At 31.5% G+C, this 19,542-nt stretch overlaps 1 protein-coding gene across 1 annotated transcript; it reads left to right on the top strand.

The window, feature by feature from the left end:
• Positions 1–9,479: 9,479 nt before the first annotated feature.
• Positions 9,480–12,725, top strand: LOC112293995 (gamma-glutamyl hydrolase 1). Its single transcript, XM_024544046.3, has 10 exons — positions 9,480–9,623; positions 9,901–10,277; positions 10,446–10,538; positions 10,762–10,851; positions 10,992–11,086; positions 11,378–11,528; positions 11,667–11,729; positions 11,867–11,955; positions 12,095–12,190; positions 12,300–12,725. Exons 2-10 carry the CDS (start codon positions 9,942–9,944, stop codon positions 12,334–12,336), a joined length of 1,050 nt encoding a protein of 349 aa, XP_024399814.1. The 5' UTR covers positions 9,480–9,623; positions 9,901–9,941; the 3' UTR covers positions 12,337–12,725.
• Positions 12,726–19,542: the final 6,817 nt, after the last annotated feature.

Genomic DNA, 19,542 nt, shown 5'->3' on the forward strand with positions numbered 1-19,542 from the left:
TATACCTACAAGAGGCTCACTTGAACAATAAATATGGCTTTAAAGCGGTTTTAAGCATAGATTTGTCCAATCTTACACAAAAAAAAGTGAAGATGTAAAAACCACAAATTTTAACATTTGAATGTACTTTACTATTAATTACTAAGAATATACTAAAAAATCTTTAGCTTTGAATGTTGTAAGAAAATCTTTTTTAAAACACAATTCTAAAGCATCAAACTTGGAAGAATATATGTTGGTATAATCAAAAGTAAAGTAGTAAAATTTTTTGTTAAGCAATTAAAGAGGCTAAAATTCTTTTAAAAAAAATACAACTAATTGCATTTTTCTTTGTTTTTTTTTTCTTTGTTTTTTCATGTTTATGAGCCTCAATTTTTCAAAAAATAAAAAATAAAAAAATGATGTATTTATTTTTTAAAATTTTATGATGAAGATTTTGTGTATATTTCAAAATGAAAACAGAAGGGATTTCATAATATAGAATGTGAAAATGGTGAAAAAATTAGGATTATTATATTAAATTCAATACACATGTTAATTATTTTGGAATATAAATGTTGTAGTTATTATAAATGTTTTTGATAAAAAAAAACTTGCTTGGACGAATAATTTTTTATAGATAATAATAATTTTTTCATTATGTGAGAGTTATTAAATAATTGGTAATTTTTAGATAAATTTATTATTTTAAAAAATAGTAATTTAATTGATTGTACAAACATTTTAAAATATGGTGAATTTTTTGGAGTAAAAGAAAAAGAAAAAAAAAACTTAATGAATAAGAATAAATATATATACACATTAATGATTTATAACTTTGAATCTTCTATAATTTTCTGAGAAAGTAGAATATATATTTCAAATTTTTTTTAATTTTTTTAATAAAAAAGATAATTCTGAAATTCTCATGACTGACTTTATCAAAATTATTTTGATTAGTAAAATATTTCTCTTCTTCTTAATTTCAAAAGGTTGGGATTTCTATTCTAATGTTACAAAATATCACTAGAGGTTTATACACTATAATACATTAAATTATAAATAAATAAATAAATATTTAATTTATTTTAAAATTATAATAAATAAAAAATAATAAAAAATAATAAAGAATAACAAAAAATAATTCATTCTTGAAATCAACTTTGCTTTTATAGGATTTTTTTTTTTTTTTTTTTTTTTTTTTTTTCAAATTACATCAAGGATGATTGTAGTTTGTTAATTGTTAATGATTTTTTTTTATTTTATTTTAATAAAAAGAAAATGATGATCTTATTTTAAATCTATTAAACATATATTACATTGATGCATGTAATTATAAATTTATGAAGAAAAAAAAATATGTTTATATAATCAACTCTTATTGTAGTCAACTTTGGATTGTAATCAATCTATTATGCCAATCCTAGTTTGCACTTTCAAAGGTAACTTATACTCTATAGTGAATAATTTCTTTAATTCCAAGTAATTAATTATAAATACGTATGTGTATGTATATCTCTCTCTCTCTCTCTCTCTCTATATATATATATATATATATATATATATATATATACACACAAATGTAAGATGTTTGTATGCAAAATCCACAAAGCAATTTAAATTAAAAGTATTTAAATAAGTATTATTATTAAATAAATATTAAAGAAAATAATTAATATAAAACATATATTCATAGTAATTTTATTAAAAAATAAAAAAATATTTTTCAAATATCCGATTTATCAATATTTTTTATAATATATTTGAAGATTTCAACTTTGATGAATAAAAAAAAAGTAAAAACCGAAATAACTTTCACACACATATACTTAAAAAATAAAAATTGTAGTCCAACAATTGGTAGATTTACCTCAAACATATATTAATAATACACTTAATAGTAAAAAATTAAGTTTTTATGAGCTTCCTAAAACTCTTGAGAAATGCCTTTAAATATTTTTGAATGAATGGTATGTATATATATTTATGTTACTCTAATTTGCATATTAAAAACTAAGTTTTATATGTAGATAAATTTAACCTACATTTAAAAAACATGTTTTGTGATTTTTAAGAATTATACATTAAAAATTCAAAGAATCAAAATAATAAACATAAAACAATCAATTATTCAAACCTCTGTCATTAAAATCAATAGGTTTTATAATTTCAAAACTCTAATAAAGTAAGATGTGAGATGCTACACAATAATAGATCATTAAGTAAAAAGAAAAAATTCAAAAATATCCCTCTAGATTGCTAAAATATCAAGAATATCCTTATATTTTTGAAAATTACAAAATTATCCTTCATATTTGTAATAATATCTAATCTATCCCTAATCTGGATAGCTTCTTATTTACATTCCCTATTTAGTGCAAAGTAACCATTTAGTATATATTGTGTTGTTGTATTGTAATTCGGCTATTATATGAAAATAATGTACATATATATATTTAATGAATAATTTATCATACAATATAATAAAAGCCATGTTATTAGATTTTTATTAGTAATAAAATATGATTAGATTATTACTTTGAAGTAGTTTTTTAAAAGAACTATTATTAAAGTTGATTTTATGTTGATAATGATTTAATATATTTAGAGCCACCTTTATTAGACATTAGTGACTCTTGAAATCTTGTTTTGTTTCTTTTATTTGGTATTTAAGATATATATTATGTAAATCTTATAAGAAAAAATATTGAAGAGGGATTTTGGTAGCAAAAAGATTAGTTAGGATATCCATATGGATGAATGGAGATTGATGATGAAAATCTCCATTACTATTGGCCAAAAAGCATGCCCAATGGACTTCAAGGAGGTTGTCTGAGGCCTTATAAGGAATTAAGGTTACTCTTTCAAGGCCATTTGAACTTGAGAGACTAGAATCCAAGAATTTAGAATTTTAACTATGATTTTGGTATAAATTTTGTGTAATTTGGAGTTTTCATGAAAGAGATATAGGCGCTCAAAGTTAAGGTATTGATTTTGTACCTACAATCACTCATTTGAATACAACGCATCCATACAAAATGCAATGAAGGATTGACAATTGAGGTTAAAGAGAGCACTTTTTTAACAACACTTTTCACAAACTGCTTCATGAATTATAAGTTGGAATAAAGAAGTTATAGGAAGTTAAAACTAGTGCTTACAATCTAAGGGTAGTAAGTAATTTGATTAATTAGTGATTGTATTTTGAGCTATATCTTAAGCAATTTGACAAGATTTTAGCTAAATATTTCCAAGAATGTATGTTATTGTGTTATTAAATTATACTTATAAATTTTGTGGCATTTAAACCTTGGAATTTTGAGATGTAGAAAAAATAGTACTCACATGTTTGTAAATCAAGATTTAAAGTACCTTATAGGGTTTCTAAGATGTTAGATAATTTATAATAGATTTATGGTTCATTTTTTTTTTTTTTTTTTTTTTTTTTTGTAGTAAAGCTTAAGGATAAATTCTACATCATCTAAAAATTTGTAAAAAACTAAATAGTTAGATCAAGAAGTATAAATTTCTTAAGTTTAGGGAGAAAAAATCTTTCATAAGAGAAAAATATTTTAAAAGGATATTGCAACAATTTGGACATTTTATGCAAAGTAAAGGAAATTTTTGGAAGCTGAGATTTTATATATATGTAAAAGATGGAAGTATAGAGCTATAATAAAATTCATAACATAAAGATGAATTTTTATAAAAAGATTATAGATTTTCTTTGAACTTATAGAAAATCAAACTCACAAGCAATTAGTTAGTTATGATTTGGTACAACAAAAGATGTTAGGATATTTTTAGATGCTTTAAAAAGTATTATGTCTAAATCTTCTTAAATATAAAAGAATTTTATTAGTAGAATATCTTTTAATACTATTATATTTATTTGGTCTTTATAATAAGAATACATCACTTATTGAAACTTATCTAATAAGTTAAAGCTAAACTTTCTACAGCTAGGTACTCAATGCATTTCCAAATAGAAAATTATACTATATGATAGTATATACTTTAGTACATTATTGTGCGTGATTTCTTGCAAGGTTCTAATTTCGTCATTGATGATATTGCTACTTATTGCTTGTAATGCTCGCCATGCTGGCTAATAATCTCTTAATATCCATATCATCTCTAAAGAAAAAAATAATGGACTGTAAATTTATATTGCTCCAACCATCTAATTTAGTGTAATAAAATTCTATAGCAATGCAACATAGAATAGGATTTATTAGCCATAATGAAATATAAAAAAAGATGTGGTGGCAACTACTTTTTTTTGCCATTCAAATATCTAGGAGCAAAAATTCCTTCACTAAAATATCTAATTGGCAATACAATTACCACAATTGATGCTTTTCACATTACTTACTATTTGTCACTTGTTACTCATTTGATTGCTCATTGCAAAATTGTTTCCTATAGTAGTAGTAGTAGTAGTAGTAGTAGTAGTGTATATATATATATATATATATATATATAAATTGAAGTTGATATTATAGTTTTTAACACTTATTGGCACAACCTCCTCTTTTTGACATCTTCTAATGACAAGTTCTTCTCCTTACGCACTTTGATTAAGCATGGTGATTGATCTTGGTTTGATTTATGATTATTTTTTTTGGTTGTTTTATTCTTGTTTTTTTTTTCCTTACTTAGATGCACTTGCAAATCTTTGTTATCATTGCCACTTTAAATCTTCCACCTAATTTCTTACTCTAGACATCAATTCTTTTTCTTCTTCCATGTGCTATTGGACATTCAAAGAAAAAACAAGAAAGCAATCATTGTAGATATTGATGAAAGCCCATGCATGATGATTATACTAATAATAATATAAAAAAATAAGCAAGTGCTTGGTAATCAAATCTTATAATAGTAATCTCTTATTATTAAGTTCCATCTATATTTATATAGTGAAGAATGGTGTATGTAATATGACTCCAATTCTTATTTGATGAAGCAATTTAAAGATGATATTTTGATTAATAAAGTTATTTGATTTATTTTCAGTTATACAAGCCTATAAAAATATTGTGATAATACAAGGACAATAAGAAGAGCCTAGAGGATATGACCCTTCTAATGGCAAAGGCAATGTTGTAGAGATTATGATGAAATATGATAATGAATGTATACATTTGTTACAAGCCAAGTACAAGCATAGTAGTATTTGATTCTTAAGTCCTTGTCATGGTGAAAAAAAAGAAGAAGAAGAAGCCAAGTTAAATGTTATAAGATATATTAAATTATTTTATCAAATCTTCAGCTTCAAATTTTATTGAAATGTACAAAGAGCTTCAAATCTTATAATGAATTATGTTTGATGGTAGATACAATTCATCATATTTTGGCTCAAATCTCTAAAGGTTACTAAAAACCTACAACAAATGAGATTAATGACAGTGCCTAGTTTTGCATATTTATTAAAACTCATTAATCATGCTAATGCAATTCTTCACTTTACAATTGCAATTGCTTGCTAATAATGACCCAAATCTTAGAGACTCTAACTCACACCAAGTCACCTTTTCTTTGTTGTTGTTTGTATGATTGGAAGATGACATAGAGTCCTCTAAAAATCTATGTGAGCCATGTTGATTCCCTTCCTTCAGCTTTGCTAGAGCCCTACCTCTATCATGCACCCAAGTCTCAAATTCTTATTGGTGGCACTCAATGGCTAGTTGAACTTACTATGAATTCAATTAATATTCATCTATTTAAAATTTTGACATCATTGTATTTTTTTTACATGTTAATTGATAAGTTTGTTTACCTAAGAACCTTTGGAGCAAAACTTATACTTTAAGATGTCACCTTCTTTGACAATCAATATTATTTTTATTTCTAGTCACAAATTGAAGAAAGCAATATTTCATGATGTGATTAGTGAGTACTATGAGACAACCTTTATCAAATCTAACTAAACAAGGTACAACAATAATTGCAAATAGAGATTGTTTGTGTTACAATTGCAATAGATATGTATAAATGATTTTATCATTTGAATATTTGTCTTTGAATACATGTGTATTAGTGTTGAACACTAAAGCAAGTGATATACTAGTCCAAATTGAATAGCAAACAATATCAAAAATAAGTTGAAAGACACACTAGAGTACATAGCCATAGGTATTTGAAAAGATATTTGATATAATCATGGCATCATAGTATCATATTTGATGACATGGCATAGAAGAAAAAAAACTACTTTTGAGCTAATTGGCTCGTATAAAGTCATCTACACTAATCTTAAAGCATATTGTCACCAAATGAAGACAACAAATTGTAGAAATTATATAGATTTAGAGGTTGAGAAAGAAAATCACTTCTTTTAATTATTTGTCATCTACAATGCAAGTTTGTATGGTTTATAACATTATCAACTCATCATTGGCATTAAAAGCATTCATATGAAAGAAAAATATTGCGGAGTATTTTTTTGTTGCTACAACAATCAATTCAAAGAGGTAACTATTTCCTATTGCATTTGATATTGTCAATGCTAAAAATGATGACAATTAGTTGGATTCTTATAGAAATCAAAGATTATAATTTATGCATCTTGTCTATTAAATAGCAAACTTTTAAAGTTCATTTTTTTGTCTGATCAATAAAAAAGACTTATTTATCTTATCAACTATATATTTTCCATATATAAATATGTATTCTATATGTGCCATTTAGTTGATAATTTACAACAATAATTTAAAAATCCATTGCTTATATGACATCTTTGAGCAACAACTGTTTTTGATTTTAACATTGAATTGTCAAAAGTTTGAGATGTATATGAAGAAGCTACTAAGTACTTCACAACTATTGGATTATAATATTGAATATTATAAAAATTTGATAGAAATTGATTTGGCTACATAACTTTGAATATTGTAAAATCTCTCAATTCTTGGATCTTAGAAGGATGTGAGGTGTTATTAAATGCAATGTTGGAAACAATTTGTTGATAGCTTATGATATGGTACAATGAGAAATGTATTAGTGCCAACTTATGTATGAGACTATTATCAACTAATATACATTAGCAAATTGAATAATCAATAATATTTGCATGTAGCTATTGCATCATACCTTCATCTGATATTATCTTTAAATGCGTGTGAAAGCAATTCTTTGATGCATTATGTATGTATCATTTAGAAGATTGTCTTAGACTTATAAAATGATACATGCACTTACAATCGATGGTAGCTATTTCATATTCTATGTGTATATGCAATTAGTACTAAACTATTCATGCAACAATCAGTTATTGACTACATTTTTTACTTTTATACTATTCAAGTCTAGTAAGCAATTTATGTAGTAGACATCATCTCAATATTATTCATTGAATATTTCTTTATTGAAGCACTTCTTAATATAATGTTTAAGGATGCTATATTTGAGAGAAAGAGTCATTGTAGGACTTGCTTGTAACCTTGTAAAACTTAGGCTTTTAAGAACATGTGCTACAATTTTGACTATGTTTTTAATCTTCTTTAATATCTATATAATTGCAATTCAAGAAAGCTTAATATCATCACAAATATATTAAACTTCACTATTATTATTTATTAAGTCTTACATTTTTATTTATTAAAATATCACTTCTTTTTGTCTTAAATACATTTCAAGGATATATTTAAAAAAAAATCTAATTTGATACATGATTTTGAATTCACACAATACTCAATAAATCAATATATAAATTTCAAAACCTAATTTGATATATAAATATAATGTTTATGATATTATATCATAGATATTTGAACTCAAAAGTTATATACCAAATTGATAGAACTGCAATGGTTTTTTAGGAAAACAAAAATGAATAAAAGATACAATAGTATCATAATAATAAATCTTCAATAAAAAATAATTTACTTTATTTAAAATATTGTGTTAAAAATTTTAAAATATTTATTGATATTAATCATTGAAAAAAATATATATATTTCTTTTTTTTATGAAAATGAAGTTATAAACACTATAAGTTGGATATTTGGTTCTATGATAACAAACTCTACAGCTTAAAATAAGGAGAATGTATTCTGTGTTGTCAAAATGAACACTTTCAAAATTATTGGTTTGAAGTACGAGTTTTATTCTATTTATTCTTAATCACATAATAAGAACATGAACAAAAAGATTGAGGAACTGGTGGCACTGGATGTCCACTACTTGTAGTCAAAACATGAATATTAAAGACAAATGTGTGAGTCCAACAGTATTAACAGTGCCCCTTCAAACTCACAGTTCATGACTTTGTTGCAGACAGTTCACGAGAACAACACTGTTGAGCTTCATTGCAAGAGTCCCATCTGAAAACACCCTGAAATCTAGATGATTTTACACAACAATTCGCAACAAATTGACGCGCCAATCGGGTCCGTCAAAGGTGATCTTTTTTCCTGAAATCTTGTTACATTTCAAACATTGAATCGTCACCTGTTGCTGTAGTGGCTGCAGTTCAATTGTGGGAAACCAGGTTATCAGCGACCATAGCGAGGAACGGCTCCGTCGGCGAAGAAATCGGAACCTCGTGAGAAAACAGGCGCAGTGCCGCCCCGAAGTGTGCGCGGCACGCGCTAAAGGGCCCACTTCGTACTATATGTGGAATGTGAATGAGAGGTTATCAGGGTCATGGATAGGTTAGATATTATCAGGGGTATGAGGGGCACTTTTGCGATTATCGAGAATACAGGGGCTCTTTTGCGATGTATCAGCAGTATGAGGGGGCACTTTTGCGATTATCTAGAGTACAGGGGTATTTCAGCAATCTGCAGGGGCATTTTTTAAATTCTCCGTAAATAAAATTACGATCTTCGATTCGAATGGACGAGAAATTTTCAGGGAATGTCTATTCAATCAGTTTATAGGATTAGAACCTACCAAAGTTACTCTATCTTTATTTAGATAAACCAAATTTATCGATACATTTGTTTGTCAGTTTGCGAATGAATGAAATGGTGCTGAGACTCAACCTGTAGTTGGAATCTTGTGAATCCCGGAGTGTGCATTTTGTGACGAATCCTGGGGAGTTGTCTTCGCGGCGCTGCTAGCCTACCGTCATGGGATCAAGCCTAGTTTATTTAACAACCTCGGCACCAAATCGCAGGCAAGGACGAGTGCAGTTAAAGCCGCAAGGGAATCAAATATTGAACAGCTTTGCGTGTGCTCCAACGGGCCTAGCGATGATCTTAACTTAGATCTAGCTATCAAATCTAATGAAACTAGCTCTAGAATCCACTCTTTGCAACTTGCAGTGCTATCGTTGAATGTTCAGCAAGTGGTTCCCTTGAAATCGTTGCCTACAAGAAGCTTGATTCCGCTTGGTGATCCATACGATACGTTAGCAGGGGAAATGGCTAGTTTTTTTTTTTTTTTTTTTTTTTGGAGAGAGTTTTCAGGCGAGGATTTCGTTAGAGAAGTCTCGTAGCTTCACGTGAGGAATTTTTGGGTTAGTGATGTGTCGATAATAGCCTTTGTGTGTGTGTGGAATCTGGCAAACTATTGGAGGCTCATGCACTTGTGAGATGCCGTTGTAGGGGACGAGGGGAACCTGATGGTTGAGCTCTCAAGGTGGCGGAAGCAGAAGAGGGTGGTGACATTCTCGAATTTTTGGTGGTTTGTTTTGTAAGGTGGAGACTAGGGACTTGAGTGGGTGCTTAGGGGTCGGTTGAAGGGGGTGTTGGTGATTGGTTCGTTGGGTTGAATTTGGCTTCAAGGAAGTTTGAGGGGCAGAGTCAGGGCAAGCCCTGCCTCAGCCGGTTGGGAGTTATGACGTGCAAGGAAAGTTAAATTGCGAAGGAGAAGAAGGTTGTGGGCTTCGTTTTTGCGTTTGTGTGCTAGAATATATACATAAATATTTATTTCTCCATGTGCCTCTTCCTGTGGACGATCCACATTGTTGCCCAGATCCCTGCATTTTTGCGTCGTCTTCACATCGTGGAAACAAGATGAAGACCTCTGTCTGTGCGTCTGCTCTTCTGTGCGTCATTCTTGTACAATGTGTTGCGACGGGTGGGACGCGTATCTCAGGCATCGAGTTGCCGCATCGACGCCACGGAAATCCCCAGGAGGTGCCTTCACAGAACAGACCGTTAATTGGAATTTTGTCGCAGCCCGGTGATGGAATGGGATACTCGCTTACAAGCACGGGTGGCTTGGAGAAGCCAGTGCCTCCTGGATACTCAACATCCTACATCGCTGCTTCTTACGTGAAGTTCGTGGAGATGGGGGGAGCTCGAGCTGTTCCACTAATTTGGAATGAGCCCGAGGAAACTCTGAGAAAGGTCTTACCCTCTACCTTCTTAGATTGTAACTAAATGCCTCTATTCAAGCATGTTGTGGCTTTTTCTCTTCCATGGATCATGCGTGTTTCTCATTTGCTGTCATAGTATTGTTATTTGAGGCGTTGTTAGGAAATAATTGTGTGATCTTGGTGTGCATGGACGTCTCAGAAATTTTCCGCCATCAATGGAATATTGTTCCCTGGAGGTGGCACCAGCTTGAAGGACAGCCCTTTCTTCCGTGTTGCTGACAAGCTCTTCAATGCAAGCATCCATGAACCTTCTGAATGAATTTCGAATCCGCTACACCTTTGTTTTGTTGTGTTTCCCAATTACGGTGACAAGCCGTATCACTTCATGAACGAGAAAATACTCTTCACGGATGAAAGAATCTAACACCGTAACATCTCTTGACGCAGCGTGTCACCTGTGGAAACTTTGGAATCTTGATATTAAATGCTAGCTTTGTCATGGGGTGGTTGTGCAGTGGGCTATTGAAGCAAATGACCGCGGTGACCACTTCCCCATCTATGGCGTCTGCCTTGGATTTGAACTTTTGAGTGTAATTGTGAGCAAGGTGGGTATCCATTCCTCCAATTGTTGTTATCGACTTGAAGAAGTTCAACCAGCTGCAGTTTGAAGCCCTAAATGGAAGGGCATATTCTCTCATTTGAAGGCAATCTTCAGATTTCAAAGACTAATTCGTGGTGTAAGCAGAATCATGATATCTTGGAGCCGTTTCATGCTGAAAACAATCCTGGTCCACTGCTCTTCGTTGGCGACTCTGCTAAGCACGAGGGCATGTTTAAGTGGTAAGATACCACAGCCCTGAGGTCAAGTCCGCCGCTTGCTTGCTACATATTTATTTATTCATTCAAGGATTTCATTGGAAGGAATCTGGTATGCTGAAAGTTTTTCATTTTCATTTTCATTTTCACATTGTTTGTTTGTTTGTTTTTTTAATTTTAATTTTTTAATATTTTCTGCTCGCTGAGCGAGACCTATTTCCAGTGATCGTCGTCCCTCCTCTCGGTTAAAGCACCTCTTGACATTCTATATACATCATAATCTTCCCCTTATTTGGCATTGCTTTTGTTGTTCAGGATTCCACTTAATATCATTGACGAGCTCTATGAGCAGAAGCTTACGATGCAAAATCACAAGTGGGGCCTGTCTCCTGAAAAATGGATTTCTACTCCTGAACTGAACGATTTCTTCCAAATTCTCACTGTCACCCCTGATCTAAACGAAAAAGTAAGTGCTTGTTCAGTTCAGCGCCTTTCCACATCACAGCGCTCTGCTCCTGCGTTGAATAAACCTATTAAAGTCGAACCATCCTATCTTTTTGATTATCATCTGACACAACTTGGTGATTTTGTTCTGATGTTGCAGCTGTACGTTTCTACTGTGGAGGCTCGAGAGTATCCCATTCTAGGCGTGCAGTGGCATCCCGAGGTAACAACTTTCCCTCCTGTTTCTTGCTAGTTCAACTACAGATGTTTCTTCAAGGGACATAGTACATCTTTCGGGCCACCTTGAGATTCGTTTCATCAATTCCTCTGGTTTCCTGACAATGAGGTTTGTATTTACAGAAAAATGCTTTTGAGTGGGGCATTGACAACATCCCTCACAGTGCAGACGCCATTCGGATCACACAAAGCGTTGCCAACTTCCTCATTGCGTATGGAATTCCTTTTTCTTTTCATACTTCTCAATAAGATTTCATTGGGTTTATCACTTTGTGCTTCTCTTTATGTTGACATTTTAAAGTTGCTGTCCTACAATACCTCTGTGATTGAATCAAATAGAATCTGTTGCAGCGAGGCGCGGAAATCGACCCACACACCCAGTTCTTTTAAGGAAGAGCAGGATTTCTTAATTTACAACCACGCTCCTGTTTACACTGGCAAAGAAGGGTGCGTATTAGACCTGCTATGTATCACCAACTAGTTTTACAAAACTGTATGCATATCCATCTTTCAAGCTTTATTGCTGACAGCTTCCATATTCTGAATATGAATGCAGGAAGGGCACTTTCGATCAGGCTTACGTCTTCAACTGAACCAAATCTTCATCAATATTGTGGAACAATTGTATTCTCCTTTGTAATTTGTCGTCATTTTATGGAGTTGGCTCAGCAGCGTAGGGCTCCACCTCATTGTATTTGTTCCGCAGAAAGATAAATTAGTAGTCAATTAGGGATATTGCAGAATGTAATCGTTAGTATCTGTAAATACTAAGAGATATACATTCTCTTCTCTTTAGAGTCATGGCGGATTCAATTAAGAAGTTGGATTTTGAGTATATTTAATAGGTTCGTAAGGTAACGATTAGATTTAATTGGGTTGATGCAATTATTTAGAAGGCTTTACAAACCTTCATGTCTTTATGATTCAATTTCATTCTTTCAATGCGTTGTAAACATTGGAACTTGGAATATTTTTTTCATTACTTGGTAATTTCCCTCTTGTTTGAAATGTCAATAAATGAGATCACAACTTCAACATATCATGATAATTAGTATGTGGTCCTGGTACAGTGGGCTCCAGGATCATGAACAAGAATGGTGGAAGTTTTGTTCCTTTCCATAACAAGCTCAAAAAGTTTGCATATTAGCACTGATACATGTTACACTGATTCTACAGGATAAAAACTAATGTTTTGGTATAATTGTTCTAATTAGTTATCAAATTAAAGTGAGTGGATCAATTATACCATTACACATACAAAAAAGGTTGAAATAAGTAAAGTAATAAATAGATTTTTTTTACTTCAATTATCAGATGGAATAACATTAAAGCATGTGAGCTATTCTGCATTATTTGTCAATTAAGCAGAATCTATAAAAACAAAAAATGTGCACAACTATCTGTACAACTAATTTACATTATTTTAATTCAACAAATAATATTACATATTGCATATATGTGTATGCATGTATATGTGTGTGTGTCTATATATATATATTCTAAAATATAAGATTAATTCATAATAACACATTTACTATTTTAACCTTAAATATATAATCATTAATAAGAATGTGTGCATTTCCACACATGCTTTTGCACACACTCTATATAAGTCTTGACCATTGATAGTAGGCAAATTTATTTGCAATTTGGCTTTAGTAAATGATGTAATTTTTTAAAAGCAGAATATTGATACTAAAGATTATTTTATTTTGAAATTTAAGATCTTAAATTTGATGATTTGATAGTCCAATGTAAGTCTTATTATTGTTTGCTCAAAAGATATTAGTCTTAAATAGACTTTTCTTAAATTATTTAATTAAGGAACTTAAGATATTTAGACTAAAGATATTGGTATTATAGCAATTTCTTTGTCATTAATTATATGCTTTTCATTCTTTTATAATTAAATCAAGTTTTAGAAAAATTTAAATTAAGACATCTTTTATCTCATTTTGAATGTTTTTTTATGTGGAAAAAAAGATAGAATAAAAACATATAAAAGAAGGCTAAAAGATTAAAATTAGAAGAAAGCAAGGTTGTTACTTATAAAATTATTGAAGTCCTTTACATTTAGAGTTCTGTTTCATGTTTTAATTACAAATTATTTTAAGGGTAACATATATATATATAATTTTGTTTGTTACATGTAATTTTAAATAATAATAAAATTTTATCTTTTGACAAGGATGAAAAAAATTACTAGAAAATACTACTTTTTTATGTAAATTTATTTTGGACAGTTTTAATATTTTTAAATTTTTTGAACACTAGTATTAAAGTTGATTATTATTAATTTTCTTCAATAACATGCACAATCACAAATCTTATAATGTATCATTTTTTTTCTTGTGTATCAATTAAAAAGCTTCTTATGCATGAATTGCTTTTATCTATTTGGTTTCATAGGACAATCAAAGTATGTTTGATTTTCAAAAAAAATTGCATTTCTATGACATAAAAAATAAATCCTTAATAAAACATGTAGGTTCCTTTATATATTCTGTGATTATAGTATTGTACATAGCTAACATCAAATATGTGCAAATAGAATCTTTTATTGAAGTACAAAAAAATATTATAGATGTGATATAAATGTAAGCATGAAACTTTTGATTGCTAACATGAAAGACTCTGTAGAACTTTATTTATTTTGGCTAACAATACTAATAATACATCAAATTTTTAATGTGTTAAAAGCTAGACACAAAAGTTCATGCAAGAATCCAATTAACTAAAAGACGCTATTATGGGTGAAACTTGTATGACATGCGTAGTTCTTGACCAGTTTCAACTCTGAGTTCTTAGTATTCGTATTAATAATGCATATCGTCTTTCTTTAAAACAAATCGTCACGAGTTGCTCACATTTATGCCAGCAGAGTTAGTACAATACTAAAAGTTTCATTTTTTCTGCCTACCTTCGACAGCAGCAGGTGGCAATGACGACACTAAACACATTGTTTCTTTCTCTTCACCCTATCTCCTGACGAATTGTAGAAGAGTTAAATCTTTACCAATTTCCATTCGTCACAAACGATTTCTAGGCATTAGCTTTGATGGTTTGATTGCTCATTTTGAGTATCTGAAAATGTGCAACAGCACTCATCTCTTTAAGCGATTTCGCCTTGCTTATTGATGCTATTGAACTGCAGCTGCCATTGTTCATCTGGGAAACTGAGCTGTGTTCTGAAATGCAACCTCAAAGAGCTAAGTTCCAATTCCACACTGGTGTATTTTAATTCAGCGATGAATTCGAAGCACGTTACCTTGTGTCAGACGTTCTATCTCCCTGCTTTGGACTCTTAGAGAAGTTATAAATTGAGAAGAGGAAGCGGTAAAGTCGAGGATTAACTGACTTGGCTTGTGGTGTGGAGTGCTACAAGTTGTTCAAGCTTTCATGAGATGGTTCGCAGGCAGATCCCTTGAAAGTTTTTCGAGCGCAGTGGAGGACGTAGATACTGGTACTCGTGCAAGATGAATCTAATGCTCCAACAAGCGACAGTTTTCTTTGGTTGTATGGCAATGGAGATGGTCCAACCCATTCTATTGGATGTCATTGAGGAGCAGCTTGGAAAGAAGCCACGGGAGGTGCTGGAGCTCTTGCTAAAGAGCTACTCACGCCAGGTTCCTGACAAGGAGGCCGAAAGAATGCAGACGAGCTTTGAAAGAGTTTTCCAGCTTCTGTCCGAGGCTCAGGATGAGCTGGGTGGGTTCTCATGGTTCGACATGTTTTTGACATTACCTGTCGAGGAGAAGAAAGATGTAACAGCGGCTGTGTCAACGAAAGTGATGAAGACAGTCTGTGCGACGAAGGCAGTTGGAGTGAAAAAGACATCTAGGAGTGAAGAAGCCAGTGCGACGAAGGCAGTTGGAGTTAAAAAGATAGCTAGGAGTGAAAAAGCCAGCGCGACGAAGGCAATTGGAGGAAAAAAAACATCTAGGAGTGAAGAAGCCAGTGCGACGAAGGTGGTTGGGGTGAGAAAGACATCTAGGAGTGATGAAGCGTGTGCGACGAAGGCAGTTGGAGTAAAAAAAACAGCTAGGAGTGAAGAAGACAGTGCGACGGAGGCAGTTGGAGTGAAGAAGCCAATCGCTGTGAAGGCGAGGAGAACTGGTGTGAAGAAGACGAAAGTCGACGCGAAGGAAGTCGACGGAGCGAAATCGACGGACAATGCCACAACGACTGTTGTGGCAACGGATGCCGGAGGAGAGTACGATCGTCGTATGCAATTTCTTTTAGACGTTTTCAGCACGCTGTCGCTGTAGAATGTGGACGCTTTCACCTCTGGCGAGACGAGCGAATAGTGTCTCGAAACATTTCCAGCTGCTGTCGTAAGGACGATAGGTGAAAATCGAAACGACACGTTTAGGAAACTAATAACTTGCACTGCAGAGCTGCAAAAATTGCATGATCTGTTTAGCAAGTACTGTCGACTTCATGGCACATTTTCCTACTCAAAGATTGAATATATGCTCACCTTATGATGAGCATCACTATATCTCCGATTCTTTTCAAAAGGATATCCCCGAAGCGCTTGCAATTGCAGGTGGTCAAGAAAGCATAATATATGCTGATACCTTCTTGCTGTAGACTGGAGACTAAATCCTTGGGATCTATGATCTCAATCCGGTCCGAACCTGAGATTCTATGCTCATTCCTTTGTTCTATTTCATGCATTTCTTCCTCCATCGTCACTTCATCTTCTGGGTTTCTACAATGGCTTCGTGAGTGCAGCACCATAGACGTCTTTCCACTCCCACAACATCCCAGAAACTCGTCGAAAATACCAACAATCCCAGTTTCTTTTCTCCTGTTGGATTCCAAAGTTCTAAATTACTTCAAAAACATGGTTTCTCTTAATTGAAAGGATGGCTAATCCTGACTGAAAACCTTATTGGACCGAATGATGGGTAGATTACAGAATTTGCACTATAACGATTTGCAACTACTTGGCTGGCAAAATGTGTTTGTAACAACGCCTCCACAAGGAATATCACATTTCCTCATATCAGCACAATTTTGAGAATTGCATGCGTTTTGCACTTGAAGTAGATGGATGAAGGGTAGGAGAGTTGCAGAGGGGCATGGCAGCCTCTAGACGTGGTTCTCACGTTGCTGAAGTTGTGTTAGCCAACTGAAATGGCTTGCACAGACTAGGGTTCACAACTTCATCATCTATTGGATGGATCAAGTTTCTGTGTAACCACTTCTCTTTGAATATCAGTATGACCTCGTCGTATGTTTCATTCTTATGACTTTTTAATGCTAAGTTGGTTCTTTTTACGGTATCATGTCAATTTTTGAACTTGAGAAATTTCTTTGCAGACCTCAAGTTGTTACAAGAAAAGCTTGCTCTTTGGACAGTTTCTAGGAAAATTTGTAAGTTTGAGTACAATCATAGAATTAAAAACTGATAGTCATAGGTGATTCATTTTAAAAAATGGACATATTCCAATTTTAAAAAACAATCCTCCATTGTATTCTAGAAGAACCTTTTAGAAAAATATAGTACTATGTTTATATATATATATATATATATATATTCATATACCACTGGAAACCTATGTTGTTAGCCACAAAAAAGCTATAAAAGTTTAATTTGTGGTTGCTAAGTCAAAAATTAACTACTCTTAAAGAAATGTTGACCAAGAAAAGAATTAAAAAAAAAAAATATATATTATAGCCAAGTTAAAAAATTCTTTAGTCTATTTAGTTTTTAATTCATGTTTTTCATTCATGTTTTTAATTTTATTGATAGTTGCTTGCATTATGTTAAATGATAATGTTCTTGTGGGATTTGGAGTATGGATCACTTATAATATAGGAATAAGAATATTGAAATATAGAATCAGATTTGGAGTTTTGATTTGAAAGGCTTGACAAGATATAGTCTTAGATTAATTTGGCAACAAGCGTCAATTTATAAGGCAAATTTTGCAGTACAAGAGCAAGCTAAGAGAGAGCATACTATACCTTAGATGTGGCATCAGTAAAGCTATGAATTAGAAATTTCTTATGTAAATGTAGCTTCAAAAGAAGTAAATTATATATATTATGTTAGTATACATATCAAAGATATGAATGTCAAAGAATCATAAGATTAATAAATTCTTGTGTCATTTGAAAAGATTAGATAATCACTCAATGATAATATAATATTAAGCTAAAAAGGCTATTGCTAAAGATAAGAAAATTAGAGTTTTTTAAAAAAAATTAAATACAAGAAAGGCATTGATAAGAGTGAAGAAATCTTTATTCTTGCTTCTATATATATTATTTAATTAGGAGCTATCTGGTGATATTCTATAGGACCTTTGATACATGTCTAATTTGCAAGATATGTGTCTTAACTTGCAAGGCAAGTTTCCAATATGTAGATTATATGATTAACTTGTACATTAAACTATCAATACATGCAACACCTAGCTAATTTGTTGGTGAAGTGTTCAACCTACCAATCACCTATAAATACATATAAAGATGAAACCTTGTTTATCAAGCTTCTAAGAAGCTTATCTATAAGTTATTATTAAATTAATTAATTTTTAGTTTCTTCTATCTATTTATATTATCTATATAATTATTTGGATAGATATATATGTCCCATACTATTACCTCACCTTCTAAAGACAAGTTTGATAAAGAATTGTAATCACATATTGATGAAATACAAGATACAACAAATTGTATTTGCTACATACTTTGATCTTTCTTTCCTTCAAAGATAGTTGATATGTCCTTTCAACTATCAATAATGTACCATTCCAAAGAAAAAAAACCACCTTGATATTGATTATTGTTAAGGCCTTTATAAATTCTTTCAAATAAAAGATTTGTAAGACAATTAAAAGTTACTCCTACCTCTAATAAGTCTCTTCCAAGATTGTAATATCCAAGACATAGTATCTCGCTATCTATTTAAAGGAGAATATGTCATTCTTTAAGATCTTTATGTCTATTATGTCATTTTGAAGGTTGTAACAATTATAATGTTAACAAACAAAAATACTTAAGTTGAATCTTATAATCGTAGTTTGACTCGGACTCAAAACACCAAGATATTTGATCAGTATAGGTGGGTTCGATCTCGGGGAAAGACTCGTTGTATGAATTGGATATGTTATGTCACAATTGATTATGTATTAATTATCTAAAACTTCCAAAGTTCTCTTCTTCATCTCAATTCAATCCCTTCACAATCTCTACAATCGTTCACTGCCCTGCAGCTACTCAATATCACTGACATTCTTGACATCTACAGGATGCTTAATTTCTTTCCACAGTACTTCAATTCTCAATTCCTTTACCTTTACTCAATCTTCCAGTGCTACTATCACAATGCAATAATCTCTATTATTACAATTACACTTTCTTTTTCCAAATTAATTAATTCGAATTCATAATTTTTAATATCTCAATCACAGTTTCAGCAATCCTTTTCTTAAATCCAATACTAAAGAAAAACACAAAAGCAAAGAAAACAAAAAGATAGCTCCAAGCTTTACCCTGGCTCACGACTATCACAGTCTGGCCCCCATTCCTTCTTCCTCAACCTCTTTATCCTACCAAAATATGAATCGTCATTCAACAGATTCCTGTCAAGGACAAGAACTCGATGAAAGCTAAAGAGTAAGTGAGACTTTTCTCAAAGAAATAAGACAAAATAGAAATATGTATATTAAGAAAGAAATTGGAATGGCTATTGCCGAAATACAAGAAAACTAGAGACCCTTGAAACTAGACTAGAAGCAAGAAAGGAGTTGACAAGAGTGAAGAGGGCTTCACTCTTGCTTCTA

This window comes from Physcomitrium patens, chromosome 17 (assembly GCF_059467195.1).
Source record: "Physcomitrium patens ecotype Gransden chromosome 17, ASM5946719v1, whole genome shotgun sequence".
Classification (NCBI taxonomy): Eukaryota; Viridiplantae; Streptophyta; class Bryopsida; order Funariales; family Funariaceae; genus Physcomitrium; species Physcomitrium patens.